Genomic DNA, 20,229 nt, shown 5'->3' with positions numbered 1-20,229 from the left:
TCATGCATGCCAGGTTAACTGGCCAGTTCATATTGTCCCTTGGTGTGAGTGAGCAAGTTAGTTGACTGTGTGCCTTGCAACTGGCTGGCAACCAATCCAGGGTGTCCCCTACCCACTGCCTGAAGATAGCCGAGATGGGCTCCAGCATCCCCACAACTTTACTGAGTTTAAGCGGTGCAGATAATGCATGCTAGCATTATATATATATATTTTTTTTTTAATTAAATATTGTGTTTTTGCTTCTACACGGTACGTGTATTAAAATGACATATCCATCCAATTTTTTATTGAATAAAAGTCCAAACAAATTTACAAAATACACCTGTCAACATAAAATTCTCAATCTCTTCAGAAAAGAAAACTTATGACAGATGCTTTCATTACTAACCCATAAGCCCATGTAACCAAAACTCCCTAGTATCCCCAAAAAAAGAAAAACAAACTAAGTACATTGGATGGATCTCGAAGTTGCTTGCTGCTGTCAAATGTTCAATTTTGCAGAGTGTAAACAAATGCTGTCGAAGTGCACAATTCATGTTGTAGAACTAATTCCTCAATGTGATTTACAAATGCTTTTTGGAAGTTATGTGTGTTGGCAGCCTTTCTAAATCCTAAACATAAAAGAAAGCGACTGAATTTGTATGGGTATTACAATACAACCATCTTCCCTCTCACCCCCTTCCCCCCAAAATAGGTTAACATGAAAATTTATTGATGAATTTACTGTATGATAACCCAAAGACAACTCAAGCATATTTTCAAAATGGAGCAATTTCAACACAGAACGACAATGACAAAAAGCACACTTTCAAATAGCCTTCACTTTGAGAGAGGGTCTCCTTGGCAACAGTCCCATGGCATGTTTGCCCCAAAGAAAAATGAGCTCCTGATTGGTGCGGATGCCCCCTACAGCGCTTATGTTACAGAACCCGTGATCGGTTTTGTGTTTTGGAACAATACGTTAATCGGGCATCTTTGGAAAAAATACAATTTTAGGAATCCTTCTCGCTGCCCATCCAAGGAGTACGGATGTTAGGACGTGCTGGATAGGCAATGATGTTTACCACCCGTTCCTACTCAATCAGTTTCTTGGCCTTGAAGAAGCGACGCAGGTAGAAGACCTGCCACGTAGCCAAACCAATCAGGCAGCACATGGAGAAGATGCTGAAGTACAGCACGCGCGTGTTTGTGGACTCTGATGGAAAAGACACGCTCGATAAAAAAGACAAACTGGAATCAAAAGCATTTAAGTGCCGGATGTACCGTTAGTGTCCCTCATCTCCTCCTCTCGCTTCTTCATGTAAGCAAAGTCGTTAACGATGGACTCTGAAAGGTCCTCCAGCCGTCGCAGCTCCACCTCCAGAGGCTTCAGCTTCTCCACCTTGGCAATCTGGAGTCATATTGCACACACAACATACAATGAAAACAGTGAAATGGTTATTGCAGATTTCATCCAGGAGGTGTCAGACCAAGTATCTTGGACAAAATCCGTCCACTTATTGGCTAGGTTCATAATGCAGAGCTTAATGCTCAATTCCGATTTTTCGGGTGAAATCCAATGTTTTAATGAGATCGTTCACATTTCCAACTAAATTCGCCACAACTGGTGCGGAAGAAGTCACATGATGTCACACGCAATGCGCTCATGTTTGCGGAAGTACTCGTGGACGTTGACAGCCCCAAAACATTGGTTTCAATCTAAACCTCGCTTTTACCCCTATTGAATGCTGTCTGTGTGGTGTGATTTATATGTAAAAATTGTTACCTACCACTAGAGGATACTATCGCTTTATGAGCGCCACTGTTGTTCAAAGCTGTAACGTCGAGCAGTTGTATGTGATAGGATGTTTGCTATTCCGTGAGATACAAAATTAACAAATGTTCATTTTCTATGAATGTGTGAAGTCATAATACTATGTGTTCTTGTCCCGGTGGTTGTTGAATACTCTTCTTGCTCCCGCCTGGTTGAAGGCAGAATAGTGACGTCTGTGGTTTATCGATAACGTGCAGGCTGCTTTAATGCGCCTTGACCATTCAGAAAGAAGTCACATTCGAAAAGATCAGACACGTAACGGATTTAGGACCACATGCGAAAAAAGTTGGATATGTTCCACTCAGACAGACTTTATCAGATCAGATACAGGTCGCATCTGAGCAAAAAAAAAAAAATCCTATTGCAATGGGTGTGAACCTAGATATTGCATATGTGCTCGTGTGCCTCAGGTCTGATTTGTCATTGGTTGTGAATTTATTACAACACAATCATATCAGTTACCAAAATACTTATGAAAGCAATAATTTGATGGGAGCATGTAATTTGTACCTTTAGTTGATGTGTTACTCTATTATCCAGACTATAAGGTGCACCTAAAAAAGGATTTACCCTAAGTTGGAGAGTGTGCCTTATAGACCGAAAATATAGTAAATCAATTAGGAAATTCACAGTTAGTATCACATATGGTGACCATCTATAAGTAAATCTAGTCAATTTAGTAATAAAACCAGATAGCCTTTTGTCCCTCTCACTGTAGTTTCAATTTCATGTGTCATAGTCCGGTGAGACTTAACTGTGAAAAGATTTCATAACAGGATAGGTTGAGGTGCACCTTATCAGGTAATTATACTTACATAGCAAATAACAAACATTTAACAGTATAACTGCATGTACAAATGTTTTATTTGTCATTTTAAAATGGATAAAGCCTAATTTATAAGGGCTAGCACAATTTGTTTTAGTAACTGATTAACTTGTAGAGTCCTAAAAAAGTCACTATTGGTTATATTAAATTAAATGTAACATTAAATGTAAAGCAGCCCTTTATAAATGTATTATTCTTTCACTGAATTTGAAAATGACCAATGACAATACTGAATTTGTGAATATTAAATAATAATAATAATAATAATTTCCTTGTATTGTCATTCTGTGTAACAATGTACACAGAACGAAATGTCGATTGCACCTGACCCGTTGTAGCGAGCCGATGCAGCCGCAGCCAACAGAGGGCGCCGCCGACCACTTTTTAAGTCTTAGGAATGACTCGGCCGGGGCGCGAACCACCGACCTCCCAGTCTCAAAGCGGGCGCCTTACCATCTAGGCTACTGAGCTGGTTAGTAGATGCACTTCTTAAAACAATTAAAAAGTTGATGTTGGTACTTCTCAATAAATTGCTTATATTTTTTTGCTAAATTGTTTCATAAACCTCGCTTACCTCTTCATAGTTTTTGGCCTCCACGCCATGTTTCATATCCAGTTTGACCAATTGATCCTGCACTCTTCCAGTTCCTTTAAACAGAAATGTATCGATGTATATACAATTGGTTCCATCATTGAATTATTTGATTTAATTAGCTCAAACTTACCCATAGGGGACTTGCTCTCAAAGCACACCTCAAACATTTCATAGTCCTCCGTGGTAAACGCAAACTTTCCTTTTGTCGCATCATCTTTGCTGTAAAGAAGATGGCCGGCAGAATCTGTGATCTATGACAGGAAGAGAGTACAGTATTTTTATTTTAACAGGAAAGACATAGTCCAAAAGGAAATATATAATCTGCCCTGGCTTTAAAACTGATTTTGGAAATACAACAACCATTTTAAAGTCGATTAGAATACAGTGCAACAAAATGTTATTTAGATATTCAATTAACCTGCTCATTTCTCGGTAGATGGAATAATCGGACTACAACTTTATTCATTTGGGAGAGTGCATTTATTAAAGCGAAAATTGGTTCATATAAAAATGGTATAAGACAATTTGCAGTTACTGACTCGCCCAAGAAAATGAGCTGTAATTGAATCACTTTTCCCCAAAATATTTACATTACGGTGTGGTCTGGTGGGAGAACACCTGCAGACAAGAAAACCACGCAGAAAGACATCAACACAGCCAGGAACATCATTGGCAGCATGCTGCCCATCTGGAGTACATTAGCAGCTTGCAGAGCCAACAACCTTATAAGTGATACCTCTCACCCCGACCACCTATTTTGACCTTTGATAGACGCTACAGGTCCCTTAAAACAAGCACTAGCAAGGTTTAGAGACCGTTTCTAGTGTACAGGAGAGTGAAATCTTTTGGAATTTTGTTGCAGATTAAATTTTCTACAAGATTATTATGCACTATGATAATTGCACAATTGTTCTGATGCACTTACAAGCTATGGCAGTCTCCAGGCACTACCTAATATGTGATTTATCTTCGCATTGTTTTTTCTTATTTTCGTTTTCTTTTTTTAAAGTCTTTACATGATAATCCTGGTGTGCTTTGTCTAATTTTCTTGTAAACAATGCTCCTTACGTTGTCATTAGGGACAATAGACAATTATATATTATTACAATAATTATTGGTTGGAGAGGTCGAATACTTCCACCTTCAAAATGTAAAGCACCAATATTAAAGATTCCTTGAAAAATGTGCAATTTACCAAATTGCAAGCCAAAGTTTCATTCCAACACCTGATTTAGTTTTAATCACCAATAAGAAAGAAGGTCCTCAATAAATGTACATTGTATTACATTTGACATTTACATGCACATTTGAGAATTTTAATGTGTTCAAGTCCTGGTACATTTGGACAAGATTTACGTTTTAGTTAGAGCGACATCACATTCCAAGTTGACGTGTATTTTGGTGGCTAACATGCTAAAGCTAACAGCTGCCATTTGTGCAAGACGCATTAAGAGTGACGTGTAACAGCCCGTCCATGCAAAACATTCATGCCTACACGTGAAATGTTATATATTTTCATATTACCTCTCCCTAAACACATTTAGTAACACCAATGTGATTAAGGCGAGCGTTGACGCCAGTTAGCTTAAACAAATTAGCTTATTATACCAGGAAGTAGACGAAATGGGCCCACGACTTAAGTCAGTCTTATAGGCAGCTAGCAGGCATCATGTAGCTTATTTATTTGATAGCCAAGACTTTCTTAAACATGTTACTGTATGTTATCATTTTGGGGGGTTATATTTTCAATTGTGTTTGGGGCCTTCACCCGAACCGGCAACTGTACTAACCTTCAGGTTGGTTTTCGTGTTCGTTGGCTCGCTTATCACGTACTCCCCAGTGACGAGGACGTCTTTGTGAATCTCCTCCCGCAGACACTTCCGCGAGTTCACGGGCAAATAGAAGGAGATGGCCGAGACCAATTCGACGAGAACCGGTAAGAGAAGGAGAGCCGCAAGCCGAGCCATGACGGAAAGACTGTCAAACCGAGGCAGCGAGCGACCAACCAGCCACTGCCAGCTAGCCTGCGTAACAACTTCCTGCCTCGGCAACAAATAATCACTTCTCTGGTGGCGCAGCGGCGCTGCGAGTTCGGAAGAAGAAACTGCATTATGTATCCCTCGCCATCTCGCGTTTCATGATTGCGAATATTTCGACATCAAAAGTAGGTATTGAAATAGCATACCTGTCACCCAATGTTCCTTCTAATTTTGCACGGGTCTGAGCATTCACACAAAGTCGGTGAGCAATGCTTGAAACAACAGTGAGCAACAGCGATCCCAAGTGTGGCAACTGAGTCATTATCAAACGTGTCCAAAACTTGACATCAAGTTACATTTTGCTGAGTTTCCGGCAATGCAAAAAAAATTCACTTTTGAATGAATTGACTAATGTATTATTGCAAAGGTTGTACGGCCTACAAACGTCATTTGTTTTTACAACAATTCTTTCACAAGATTTTCATTTTTTTTTCCTGGTATCTTTTGTGCCATACTACTAACATTTTTGGGGGGCTTATTTAGTCAGTTGCACGATACAGAACTGTATTTAATCACATTTTTTTAGTGGAAGTACAATGTTGGCAACAAGATTGACTTGGTATAATTGGAAATTATTTGAATGCAACACAAACTTTTTCTTCTTTTTCCCTGTTTTTTTTTTTTTTCATTTTTTTAATCCCTTTTAAAAAAAACTCATTGTGTTTATTTTTTCCTAGCTGTTACTTTTTCTTTTGGTTCTCTATTTTCTTTTTTTTGCTTTTTTTCCTGAAATTTCCCTTCTTTTTTCTCTTCCTTTTGTTTTTTTTTCTCAGCTTTACACTACTTTTTTATTTTGGTATTTTTTTCTTTTTTGTTCTATTCCCCCTTCTTTTAAGTCATTTTGCATAATTTTACATAATATTTGGTCATATAGGGATGAAAGAAGCAAAAACAACCTGAAGAGCCGTTTAGGACCCGAAAGAGCCGGTTCCTTTTAGTGAGCCGAGCCGAAGAAGCCGGTTCTCAAAAAACTTTAAAAACTCACATACGCAGTTTAGAGGGAACATTGCGCTGGATAGATTTTCTTGTGCGCTGGGAATGTGCAGGCAGTGCGCGATTGCGCACGCGCACAGCTTGGAGGGAACACTGCTGTCACCCTGTACGTTTTTGCCGTACAAAGTACGTTTATAAAGGATTTTAAGACGTGTACGACGTCCAAGAAAATCTGTTCGCAAATTTATCAATTATGGGTACCATCCGGTAGACACCGACTATCACGAAACGGCAAATCAATCAAGTCTAACCAGTTCGCCGCGGTAGCCTCTATCTTGGTATCGTTTTTCTCGTTGCAAACGAAGCGAGCAGTTTGATGCTACTGTGTGCATGCGTGTGCCGCCCAGGGATTTCCCATCATGCATCATTCCGAAAAAAAAAAAATATGGTGTAAATTTATTTTGTATTTTGTAAAGGGAAATACGACAGTTTGTACGGGCATGGAGCCGTGGAGGTTGACAGGTATGAAATAGTGATCACTTTAACTGGAGGTATTAAAAAAAATCCAGCCCGACTTGACCGGGCCCGAGGGTGTAAAAGCCCAAACCAGCCCGAGTCCAACAGAGTAGCTTGATTTGAGCGACCCAGCCCGACAAAACCCTGAATTTTTACATTTTATATGAGGGGAGGAAAGGTGATTTTGGGCGTCTCCAACCAAGTAAAGCCAGGCACCAAGGTGCACAGCATGCACGCTACACTGACTAACTCGAAAACGTGATATTTCCCATTTCTGACAATGAACGGCTTGTCGTCAGGGTAGCGTGCGTGTCATGCAGCTCCTCTACATAGAAAAAGAAACATAGAAAACATGACGAGTGGATAATTAATTAAAAAAAAAAACAGCAGGCGACTTCATGATTGACAGTCTATGCCCAAACCTGGCCCGAAACTCAGATGTTTTTCTCAAATTGTAAGAGCCTGTGTGAGACAATTTTTGCCATTTTTACACATTTTTGAAGGTATTCAGAAAAGGAAGAAAAGAAAGCTTTAACCTCATCTTTCATTAGGTAAACAATATGTTTCTATCTTACTATTGTTTAACAAACAACAGTTGAAGATTGCTAAGTTTTTTAAAAATACTCGTTTTCAAGAAAATGTCTGAGAAAAACAGCTTTTGGTGAAAGGCTGCATTTCAAGCATAAGTCTCACTCTGGTGCTTTTGTAATTCATTTTTGGTACCTTTATTATCTAAACAATGCTTTCCATGAACACAAGGACTAAATAACATTTTCTTACGAGAACACTGAACTTATGCATGAACAATGCATGGAATTTGGAAGAAATTTTCAGTACCTGATGTTTCCAGCGAAGTAATCAGACAATTCATTTCAGATTGGCGATCGCGTTTCCTTAGAGTGAATGCGTTCCTGCGGACATGCACTAAACGTCATCCCTCCATGACCAGACAATGACGATGGAACTTCATCATCTTTTTTTTTTTAAAGGAATAGCTTCTGTCTACTTGCCATATTGGGGCACCCACACACACAAATTCGCAGTAGGTTTCCTCTATCAAAGCCACTTCTGCCATCTGATATTTTTTTATCACACTGGTATCATTCCCAGAGGCCTGAAACTTAATGATCAGCACCACCAAACAGTTTAGAATCGTTTTTTATAATTAAGAAATAAAAGTATTTTTACGTTTTGGCACTTGCTTCTAAAAACGTATTCATACGTTACGTCAAGAAACAAGAATAAATGGAGTTGAGAATGTCACAAAGAACAGAAAATAATAGGGGAGGCAACATGAAGTGGACATTACTATACATGGCAACCTTTTGACAATATTTAAGGTGTCCTTAAAAAGTTGAAAGTTGATCATTTTTCTCGATTAAGTATGTGTTATCAATGCCCAACTGAGTTCAAAGAGCCCTTATGCTCTATTTTCCACTGCGCCTGTCTGCTTTTCTTACTTTTAACAAAGCTGTTCAGGGCAGAACACATTAGATAGGAGGAGTGAGGGGTTGGGGGAGTGCTGGAGTGACATCATGCTCATCCCCATAGTTTTGCTTTTCTATTAATCAGTGTATAGAATAAAGTTAAAGAAAGAAAAGGCCTGCTACAAATAAAGTCCCAACGCCAACACAAATCCCCAAAAAGATGAAAAAAGAAGAGTTGATTCGAGAGCATCTCAAGCACATACTTGCACGCCTATCATAAACGAACTGACCAAATTCCGTACAGCTCTTTTAAAAGGCAGTAGATTTTATCGTGCACTCTAGTTGTACGCACGTAACACAGTCCATCTCCAGAATCTTAAAGACAATAAAACCACATCCATCCTTTCGTTTTCTGCACCGTTTATCCTCACAAGGGTCGAGTATAAAACAGGAAGTGGCAAACTTTTGCCCGCATGGCAGTCGAATATGTTTGCTGGAGGGGTTTATTCATGCACAAATGCTTCATAATATTAGTCTTGAGTCATGGTTTGTTGTTTAGCGTTTTTAAGGGAATAAAAGCAGTAGTTTAACACCTAAAGTTGTAGTGGTGGTGCGTATGTATGACAGAAATATAATACTATTACTGTTTATTGTACTGTAATACATTTATAATGGTTAATGTTTTTTTTTCGGTTAATCATTTTTCCAATGTAATCCCGATTGATTATGTATCGAAAAACAAAACCAAAAACATTAGTGGTATTTGTTCAGACCAATATTGATACAGATGGTCTTGGGTAGACATCGATACCAATACCACATACCCTGTCATGAAACAGAACGGGACTGTCTTGAAACGGGTCGGGAAGCAGGAAGTAAGAACTCATTTGCGTAGACGATCTGTCACTTTAATTGAGAAAGAAAAGTTGTCCAACACACAAACGGACCAAAAACAAAACAAGGCAGGCTCAAATGGAGGCAAAACTACAGACTAGGCATTTAACGGGATTAAACAGAACTTGCAGGAATCTCTCAGAATGTTACACCGAAGTGCAACAAAGTCCAACAAGCAAAACAAGAATAAACAGGTATCAAACAGGCATGAACAGGTTTTCAACAAGGGTAAACAATGATCTGGCCAAGGGCAGTTCCAAAAGGCTGGTTTAGGTACCCATAGGAGTAATCAGGAAAATGCAGATCAGCCGGTGTCAAGGGGCGGGGCCAGCTAGGCGCCATGGCAACCGTGCAGGACATGACATACCCACACCATAAGTACATAAAATTACCTGCCCTCTACAAAATAAATATATTACTTATATTTTCAAATACAGTAGATACTGTAAAAATAAATACACTTTGGTATTGCACTTAAATTAAATGTTTATTTAGCATTCGTTTATTTTCAGGTTCCTCTCTTTTAAATGGCCGCCAGAAGACAGCAGTTGCTAGTTTTGGCTACCAATGTGAGTGCATGTCTCTTGAAATAGGCTGGTATCTGCACGGATGGTATCAGAACTCATAAATTCCATGTTACAAATCCAAACCGGGTAAATTGTACTAACAGGGTTCCTATAGCTTAAAGGTATCAGGAACCCAGAACAGAACAGGAAACCCCAGAACATTTGTTTTAGTTCTTTATATAAGGAAGCGTTCAGGGCTTGCGGGAGACGTGATAAGCTTTATGGCAGAGTGCATAACAGTTCTCAAAAGTGATTTCCATACGGTGTGCATTACCGTTCAATTACATTCACAAGTTGACCAAAAAACACCCAACAACAACACAATCCAAACAAAATCAAAAACAAAAAAAACACAGATATTTCTAGTTACACCATGCTTCGTTCACATTACCTGGTATATATATACATATATATATACATATATATATATATATATATATATATATATATATATATATATATATATATATATATATATATACACAGTGTTCTCGTTTGCCCGCGTCCTAGACGCATCATTTTTGCTGGGGACGCATTGGGTCAAATCATTGTGCGTCCACGGGCGTCAACGTTTTTGACACCAAAATCATTATTACACGATTCCTTTTTTTAAAATTTAATAAAGATTTACCGCACTCCAAACTTTTCGTCAGGCAGATCCACCATCCGCCATTGTTGTTTTGGTCTCGCGCCGATTTCGGTAAACGAGATCTCGTTGTTTCGAGATGACGTCATTGTTGTGGCGGTTGTCGAGTGAAAGAGAAGTATGCCTCCGAAAAAACAGTTGGTATTAGGTGCAAATCGACAAAAAAATGGTAATTTCTTCAGTATCGGTAATAAGTCGAAACAAAACACAGAAAGTGGTAACAACGGCATTAATTCCGACACGAAAAAACGGCGGAGAAATTCTTCAGAAGACCGCGAAGGCAAGGAAAACACGTGTTTTGAAGCAAACGATTCGACGAAAGAAAATAAACAAAAGAATACTCCGAGCAAGAAAAGGACTTTTCTGCCAAAATGGACTAAATTATATTCCTGGTGACGCTATGAGGAGGATGATAATGGATTGGACCTTGAGAAGGCATTACAACCATGGCGGGACAGCAAACCACGAAGAACATATCAACTGAAAAAATTGAAGTGATAACTGCTATGTATTACCAATTAACTGTGATGATTAAAACTGAATGAAAATATAGATTAATATAATTATTTCAGCAATAATATTTTGTATAATGTACAATATTGTTGTGAACTGAAAAATCTTGAAGTGATAACTGATTTGTATTACCAATAAACTGTGTTGATTAAGACTGAATGAATATATAGATTTATATTCTATATTTGTCACCGATTTACAATTTCAACCCCGATAACACTAAATTTTGAGGACCCATATGTGGTGTCGTGTAATACACTCTCCTTCCTGCGGTGTTGCTGTATACTAATGCGCAGCCTTGTACTTGTGCTTGAGAACTACCGAAGAAGAAGTTAAGTAAACACTCTATGAATGTACCGTCCGTGCCTGTCTCTGAATCCGACTGCAACCCTACTACATACACAACATATTGGCGACGAGGATGACTTGGATCGGAATTTCACAACCCCTTGCTTTGCTTGAAACCCCGGGTGAGCCTACAAATTTGTACATCACGTGGATTCAGATGTTCGAAAATTACCTGCTAGCATTGACTGCTAACGAAATGCCGGACAAACAAAAACGCGCACTACTGCTGCACTGTTTAGGCACAGAAGGGCAGAGAATTTTTCTTTCCCTTCCCAACACTGGCACTTCTTACAAATCCGCCTGTGATGCGCTAGAAATCTTCTTTGTACCGAAGATTAATGTCGTTGCTCAGCGTACCAAGTTCCGTCGGCGTACTCAGAGACCGGGCGAGACCACTGCTCAGTTCATTGCCGCATTGAGGGAATTAATTGCTAACTGTGACTTTGGCACGTTTGCTGATGATATGATTAGGGATCAATTCATTGAGAAGATGTCCTCTTCGAGAATCAGAGAACGCTTGCTGTTGGAAACGGACTTAAAGCTTGACAAAGCGATCGCTATTGCTACACAAATCGAATCTGCTATTTCAGAAGCTAATGCTATTGCTCATGTGCACGTGTCCGACGCTCCTGTGAAGTTCGTGCAACAAAGAGATAAAAGGAATCAGAGCAGTACACATACACAGCGTTTGAGAGATAAAAGGAATCAACACAAAACCTGCTACCGTTGTGGCTCCAACTCTCATCTAGCAAATGACCCCAATTGCCCTGCTAAAAATGCAAAATGCAACCAATGTGAAAAAATTGGACATTTTAGTAAAGTGTGCCGCAGCGCAATTCCTACTCGATCAGTAAGAGAAGTTACTGTCCCAGAACTTACTGTGTGTCATGTAGCCCCTACAGCTGCAGTCCCAAAGCGCCTTACGTGTACAGTTGCTCTCCATGCGAATGATGAACAGTCTATTACTACTGACCTGCTTGTGGACACTGGTTCAGCAGTCTCAATTCTGCCAGAGAGAATTTACAGTCAATCATTCATGCACTTGCCGCTCTCAAAGCCTACTGTACGTCTGGTGACCTACATGAAGAAGCCAATTCCAGTGTTGGGCTGTCTTCAACTTACTGCTACATACTGCAACCAGAGTGCACATACTGACTTCTACATAGTTCCTGACGGTACTCCACTACTGGGAATGGACCTGTTCACTGCACTTCGCCTCCACATACAAGATGGGCAGATTACAACACCTGCTGCATCGGAGATGAGTCACTCTGTCAACACTACAAATGCTCTAGGCGTTGCTACAGGTTTTCTACACAAATTTAAAGTGCGTGCAGACGTCCCTCCAGTCCAGCAAAAGCTACGCAGACTCCCATATGCCGTGCGTGACAAGGTGTCGGAGGAGCTGACGAAACTGGAAAATGATGGCATCATGGAGATGGTGGCTGCTGTGTCTCCTGATTTTGCTGCAGTCACTGCTGATGAGCTCTCCAGTGCATGTGAGGAATGTCCAGTGCTAAAGAAGGTGCGACACTACATGCAGAAGGGATGGCCTCGTACTGCAAAAGGCCTTGACCCCCTCATCGTGCCATACTTCCGTGTGCAAAATGAGCTTGCCTTGCAGAACAGTGTCATTGTGCGTGGCACTCATCGTGTTGTGATACCACAACAGCTACAGGAAAAAATGATCCAACTTGCTCATGCTACACACCAAGGGATAGTTCGCACAAAACAAAGACTGAGAGACTTGTACTGGTGGCCTGGAATGGATTCTCACGTTGAGCTCGCCATCAAATCATGCACCACCTGCTTGCAGCATGACAAAACCGCAACCACACGTACTGCACCATTACAGCCTGTGCCTACCCCAACTGCTGCCTGGGAAAAGGTTGCTGTGGACATTGTTGGTGATATTCACTCTGCGCCTGCTGATTGCCGCTTCGCCATCACCCTCATTGACTATTACAGCCGATGGCCTGAGATTGCCTTCTGCTCAAATGTTACTTCTGCCTCTGTTATGACTTTTCTTTCCATTGTGTTTAGCAGAGAAGGTAATCCACAGGAAATGGTTACTGATAATGGCCCTCAGTTCGTGTCGACCGAGTTTGAAGCATTCCTTAGTGACAGGAACATCACACACCGTCGCAGCTCTGTGTACTACCAACAAGCCAACGGTGAAATTGAGCGTTTCAACAGAGTCTTCAAGGACTGTCTACAAACAGCCAACATCGAAGGTAAACCACTGAAAGCCTTCTTCACTGAGTTTTTACAGACTTACAGAGCTACACCACATGCCGTGACTTCAGTATCCCCCGCTGAACTTTTGCATGGTAGACCACTGAATACAAAGCTTCACATCACAGGTCTTCACTCCATGCGTCCCACTGCTGACAAAAGCAACATGCTACAAAACATACAAAACAAACAACGGAAGTCCAAACGATACACCGACAAACGTCGCGGTGCAAAATCACCCAGCTTCCAGATTGGCTCTGCGGTTCGCATCCGCAAACCTGGAATCATTGCCAAAGGACACTCAAAGTTCACCAAGCCACTGACAGTGGTAGCCCAAAAGGGTCCTGCCACTTATCTGCTGTCTGATGGAAAGGTGTGGAATGCTTTCCACCTTGCCCATGCTTCCACCTGTGCTGCTGTTTCAGCGCCACAGCCTCCTGATAATGATGCTTGCCTCCTGCCAAGCGACCAAGGTGCTGAGCCACCTGAACCTGAAACTGTGCCCTCACCACATCACTCTCCTAGTGCACCGAGAATACGACATGCTCCTGCATGGCTTCAAGATTATGTGACTTAAAAAAAAAAAAAATACAGAAAAGATGTGGTGATGTTTAAAAAAAAAAAAAAAAAAAGACATGATGAATGTTCATTGTTAAAAAAAATTTGTCATGTTTGTTTATGATGTGATCTTCATACAGTCTGCTTAAGTTTACAAGGTTTACACACTTTTGCTTACCGATATTGACAGTATAGTTCCTTACATTAGATAGATAGATAGATAGATAGATAGATAGATAGATAGATAGATAGATAGATAGATACTTTGTTCATCCCCGAAGGGAAATTCACATTTCCAGCAGCATCCCTGAGCTGAGAACAATCGAGAACAATCGAAAATAACACTGGAGCTGCTGGAGTGGCTGCCATTCGTGACGGCGCCGGAAGAAAAGATTCAATTTGAATCATGTACAAACAAACAAACAATTGAATCATGTACAAACAAACAAACAAACAAAATAATGCTTACCTTTGATAAATATTTACCTCTAATCTGGTAATGAATATTGAAATGTATGTTTTCTATAAGATCATACTTACCGAAGAGTTATTGCGTATTTTAGATTAATGCTACTGTTGTGTCCTATTCTAACAAAAAGGGAATATGTGGTGTCGTGTAATACACTCCCCTTCCTGCGGTGTCGCTGTATACTAATGCGCAGCCTTGTACTTGTGCTTGAGAACTACCGAAGAAGAAGTTAAGTAAACACTCTATGAATGTACCGTCCACGCCTGTCTCTGAATCCGACTGCAACCCTACTACATACACAACACCATAGATCTCTGTTGGGACCCATAGATTTTTGAGCATGCGAGTCCCTGGGACCCATCACTTTTCAAAGGTAAAATGAACACTGTATATATATATATATATATATATATATATATATATATATATATATATATATATATATGTATAAGTATATATATATGTATAAGTATATATATATATATATATATATATATATATATATATATATATATGTATAAGTATATATATATGTATAAGTATATATATATATATATATATATATATATATATATATATATATATATATATATATATATATATATGTATAAGTATCTATATATGTATAAGTATATATATATATATATATATATATATATATATATATATATATATATATATATATATATATATATATATATATATATATATATATATGTATGGGCAGCACGGCGGCGCAGTGGTTAGCGCTTGTGCGGTACAGTTCATGTCTCGGGAACCTGTCGTGGGTTCAAATCCAGCCCCAGAGTTCCTGTGTGGAGTTTGTATGTTCTCCCCGTGCTTGCGTGGGTTTCCTCCGGGCACTCCGGTTTCCTCCCACGTTCCAAAAACATGCATTTCAGGTGAATTGGCCGGTCTAAATTGTCCCTAGGTGCGAATGAGCTGTCTGTCCCTGTGTGCCCTGCGACTGGCTGGCAACCAGCTCAGGGTGTCCCCTGTCACTGCCCGGTGATGGCTGGGATGGGCTCCAGCCCCCCCGTGACCCTAATGAGGATAAGCGGTACGGCTAATGAGATGAGATATATATGTATATATGTGTGTGTGTAAGTGCAGACCTAAGACATGTGTCTGCACCGTTTCGAAAGTTCCATTATTGAGGTCACACAATGTTGTCACTTAAGTAAATGGGTGAATTGTTAAAATTGAATTAAATTAAAATACACCTACTACACAGACAGCATCATCTCCAGACAGAAGAGCAGCTTCAGTGACAGACTGCTGTCGTTGCTGTCTTGTTCCACGGAAAGACTGAGGAGATCATTTCTCCCTCATGAAATGAGGCTCTTTAAGTCAAGTCAAGTCACATTTATTTGTACAGCCCGTAATTACAAAAATGTCTCAAAGGACTGTGCAGGATTACAATGACACCATCGCCTGATCTTAAACCCACATGCGGGCAGGGAAGAACTCAAAACCTCAGCGTAAGGAAAAAAGAAACCTTGAAAAGGGGCCTCACAAGTAGTAATCCCCCTTCATCGATGACCAGGGTGAAATAGATTTAGCATTGGGTCACAGTACACAAGCATAGTAAATATAAATAAAAGAGAACACTAGGTAACATGTTGAAAAGTGCATGACAACAAAGACGCCTCAAACTCCACCCGGGGGAGTAAAAGCCCACATTAAACTGTAAAGTGAGCTACTTTTAGTTATTGTGTATTTCTCAGACTCCTATGACCCAAAATTAACTTGCTATGAAATTAACCTGTTTTTCTACTTTAATACACACGTAATCATTCACACACACTCATAGTCTCGTTCAAAAATCCACGCATTTCAGTCTTTTTCCATTGTATGTAATGTAATGCACATGCGTGACTCCATTGTATGTAATGCGCATGTGACTTTTCAATGAATACGCGCTACTGAACCGGAAGTGGTCAGAGAGATTCGGACAACCTAACAGGCCACGTTGGCAGATCTCTCTCCTGCTACATTAGTCCTTTTAAACGTTATTTCCTGCCTCTGCCTGAATTCCTTGGTTAGCCGTGGGTTTATATCTTTTTAAACTCAACATAAACCGTCATTTTTATTACAGTGTCTATTATTTGGAACATTATTTAAATGTTTTTTACTCTACATGTTATATTGTGTATTTTTGTATTCTATATCTCCTATTTTATTTTTCAAATTGAGGATACTGCTGGAAATGTGAATTCCCCTAGGGAGATGAATGAAGTATCTGTCAATCTATCTATTAGAAAAATAAAAGTGATACATTTTACCAAACCTTTTTAGTTCAAACAAATATAAACCGTATTCATGGGTTCACATTTTAAGACTTTCTAAATTGGATCCAAAACATTTTAATTCCAATTAAGGACATTTTCAGAATCATGAATTCAATGTCTTTTAAGATTTTTCATGGATCCGCGGGAACCCTGTCTTAGTGTTTGAATCAAAAACATGCTATATAAAATAAATTGTACCATATGGAATTCACTATTTTATTTTCTTACAATGTAGGATAAAAAGTATGTTCATTCTCTGTATTTTAAAATGGATCAGTCTCTTAAAAAGAGTTCAGTGGGTCGGTGCCCGTTTGCACTTAGTTGGCAGTATATAAAAGTTGGCCTGTTAAATATTTACTCCATCTGGGTCAATGACATTTTCCACCAACTATAAATCTGTTATCAGTCGCTAATTGTCGCAAGAATCACAGGTATCACGCTGTAAAAAGCATGCTGCAATGAACGATTGTTTCCCCGCTGGTGGCTGCTCACAGGTTTGCCGCTTACATTTAAAAAAAGCTCCAGTTTCCAGGGAGACATCCTTGTTCTTGAGGCCAGCAGGCGAGGCGGGGATACCAAGCGGTGGGTCTGGCGCAAGAACGACAATTATTGGACGGAGAAATCCCTCCGGTGCCTCCGCTCGGTGCGTCAAATGGCTTCTAAGAATAGCAACCTCCTCGGCACCACCTCAAGCCTTCTGAAAATTGTATAGACTTCAGACATCACACATAGAAAAAAGTGCTACGATTTTCCGGAAAAAGATGGCAGACGTCAGCAAATGCGTCTCACTTTCGAAGCGAAGTAAGCCTCATAGGATTCTTTTTTTTTTTGGTGGGTGGCTTCATTTGTATAAGTCAGGTCAGAGGTTGTTTTTGCATTCGTATCAACACACACTTTCTATTATAAAAAAAATAATTTAACAAAGAAAGTTTTTTTTCCAGCTACTTAGTAAAAAAAAGATCATGCATGTGAATATATTTTTTTCTTGACCTTTGATATTTTTGTGACAGATGGGGACAGGTCTCTAAGACAAAGTCCAAATCAAGTTTCAGTTAAAAGTGAGTCAAAATCTTTAAATTCATTGTCCCAGTTGAATCCAAGACTTTAGGTTTCAAGTCCACATTAAGTTAATGACCCACAAGTACAAGTCCATTAGGATCCACGTAAGAGTCAAGTCTAAGGTATTCGACAAACAAGTCACCATCCGGTACGAGCCTTTCGGTTCCAAGTCAAGTCTCAAGTTATTGACCCACTTGCCCAAGCTGAGTCCAAATCTTAAAGTTCATATTCCAAATTGAGCCTATGACTTTAGGCTTTCAGGCCTACTCAGGGCTCAAGTCAATGAACCACAATTCTTGATGTTCCAGGTAATTGACATGCAAATAAATCCAAGTCACTAAGCTCCAAGCACAATACTGCGCTGAGTCAAAGTCTTTTTGTTCCATGTTTTGGTCAAATGTTAAATCATTGACCCACATGTCAAGGTCAGGTTAAAGTCTTCAAAGTTTTAAGAACAAGTTAAGTATCAAACCAATGACCGACTAATCCACCTGAGTTAAAGTCTTAACGGTCAAAGTCCAGGTTTAGACCTTGTCAGGCACCAGGAACGGAGACAGAACCCAATTGCGTTAGTTTCTTAGTTTTATTGAGCAGGAGATAAAAGCAGGCACCCACGATCCAGTGATCGTTAGTTGTGGGGAGCAGGTCGCCCGGGACGCGAAAGTGGCACTTCTCTTCAAGACTAAGTCAAGTCTTAAGTAAATGACCCACAAGTGTAAATTCTGATGTTCGGTGTCCTAGTTGCATCTCAGGTAATTGACACAAAAGTCAGTCAAAGTCTTTACCTTCCAAGTGACGTCTTCAGCAAATCACTCACAAGTCTTTGTTGAGTCCAAGTCTGTTGGTTCAAAGTCTTAAGTCATTGACTCACATGTCAACGTCAAATATCGGGGGTCCTAAGAACAAGTCAGGTCTTGAACCATTTACCAAATAATCCAAGATGAGTTTGTTTATTGCCGTGGTAGTATTTTGCTCTTGGTTCCATTTTTTCTGTCAGCCAAACTCCTCTTTTTTCGGGAGATCGGTCCCGGTCCGTCCTCTATGGCAGCCTGCCCCAGCTAGTTCAGCTCCTGTTAGCTCTGGGTGAGTTATTTTTGCCAGTTCACCCGATTTTGGCTGCTTGCCATTTGCTGCACCCATATGCTAGTTAACATGTGACCCAATAGGATGACTGGTTTGCTCGGGGGCTGGTGTGCTTCACATGATGTCAGAGCTTAGGAAGTCAAAAACGAGAGAGACTGCCTTCAAAATGCATTTTTTCGGAAAATAATTGGAACATAACAATGGCATATACAGTATATAGATATTTTGATAAAAACGTGCTATTTTCTCACATTTTGTATGTTTTAGAATTTGGAAATCCCTTTAAAAATAAGTTGGAAATCTTTTATGAGTCTCAGAAGTCCGAATTGTGAGTCCTTCTCTGCTAAAAAGCAGCTTGAAGGTAAAAACTTGCTCCCTGGCAGCGGGCCCTTGTGTAGATTTCCGATTAAGTGTCGGATGTAATTAAAATCTTCACAGTGTAAACGTGACCCATTTTTCCCAGAGCACAAAGATAAAAATTCCTTGAATGTTGAAGGCTGACGCAGAGCGCAGACACGCCCTGGTACCTGACGCTGTCAATCTCTGACAAAGATCAACGCCTCCCAAACTGTGTACTACAACTACAAACCATGTAACGACAAGCCGAATGAATGTTTATTTTGGAGTGGAAAAGTATTGTTTGCTGACGCTGGTGGGACTTGAGAAGTATTCTAATAAAGTATATTTCCCTAGAAGGACATAGCAAATAGTTTGTTTATTTCACAATCTCCAATCTGAACCAGTCATTGTCCAAGTAGATTGTCAGGTATCAAAATGTTCTCAGGCAACTTTGCTATGTTTGATCAGTGAAATTCTGTACAATACTGGGGTTAGTAAACCTTTTTCATGGCCAAATTCAAGCACTTTTTAAGGACTTTCAAAGCGAATTTTCCATTTTTTCCAGTACCATTAAAACAAAAAAATCCAGCACAGATCAAAAGAAAAAGCCTAAACCTTAGTTTCAAACCCAACTCTAGCCCCAACCTTTTTTTTGGAACCCTAAAATTGGTTCTAACTCCTAACTTGAAGCTCAAACTCTAGCGCTACATCTAACCCTAGCTGTAACCCTAGTTTTAACCCAGTTTCAAATTGTAACCCTAGCTCTAAACCTATTTTGGAATCCTACATTCACTTTAGAACACTAACATGGAGCTCAAACCCTAGTTCCGAGCCCTAACCCCGTATCAAACCGTAACCCTGGCCCTAAACCTATTCTGGAACCCTACATTCAGTTTAAAACCTTATCATAGAGCACAAACCCTAGTTCCTAGCCCTAACCATATTTCAAACCATAACCCTAGCACAAAACCTATTCTGGAATCCTACATAAAATTTAGTCCCCTAATACGGAGCTCAAACCCTACTTCCTAGCGCTAACCCTGTTTCAAACCGTAACCCTAGCCCTAAACCTATTCTGG

General features: G+C 39.8%; 1 protein-coding gene across 1 annotated transcript; it reads right to left on the bottom strand.

Annotated features, from left to right (window-relative positions):
* Positions 1-271: 271 nt before the first annotated feature.
* Positions 272-5,301, bottom strand: tmed10 (transmembrane p24 trafficking protein 10). The gene is made up of 5 exons (XM_088325202.1): positions 5,025-5,301; positions 3,365-3,485; positions 3,214-3,287; positions 1,264-1,390; positions 272-1,195 (listed from the first exon to the last, which is right to left on the bottom strand). The coding sequence occupies exons 1-5, from the start codon at positions 5,199-5,201 to the stop codon at positions 1,074-1,076; spliced, it is 621 nt and encodes a 206-aa protein (XP_088181328.1). The 5' UTR covers positions 5,202-5,301; the 3' UTR covers positions 272-1,073.
* Positions 5,302-20,229: the final 14,928 nt, after the last annotated feature.

Source organism: Urocampus carinirostris, chromosome 20 (genome assembly GCF_059441175.1).
Source record: "Urocampus carinirostris isolate Australia breed hairy pipefish chromosome 20, RoL_Ucar_1.0, whole genome shotgun sequence".
Taxonomy (NCBI): Eukaryota; Metazoa; Chordata; class Actinopteri; order Syngnathiformes; family Syngnathidae; genus Urocampus; species Urocampus carinirostris.
The sequence above is the reverse complement of the archived record's forward strand: the minus strand, read 5'-3'. Positions and strand labels throughout refer to the sequence as shown.

What these genes read in the sequence shown, in the direction of transcription:
- tmed10 (XM_088325202.1), bottom strand. Translation starts at nt 5,201, where the DNA reads ATGGCTCGGCTTGCGGCTCTCCTTCTCTTACCGGTTCTCGTCGAATTG. An exon ending in TGAGAGCAAGTCCCCTATGG is followed by an intron (nt 3,288 to 3,364) that starts GTAAGTTTGAGC and finishes TTCTGTTTAAAG; the next exon opens with GAACTGGAAGAGTGCAGGAT. An exon ending in AGGCCAAAAACTATGAAGAG is followed by an intron (nt 1,391 to 3,213) that starts GTAAGCGAGGTT and finishes ATATGACTCCAG; the next exon opens with ATTGCCAAGGTGGAGAAGCT.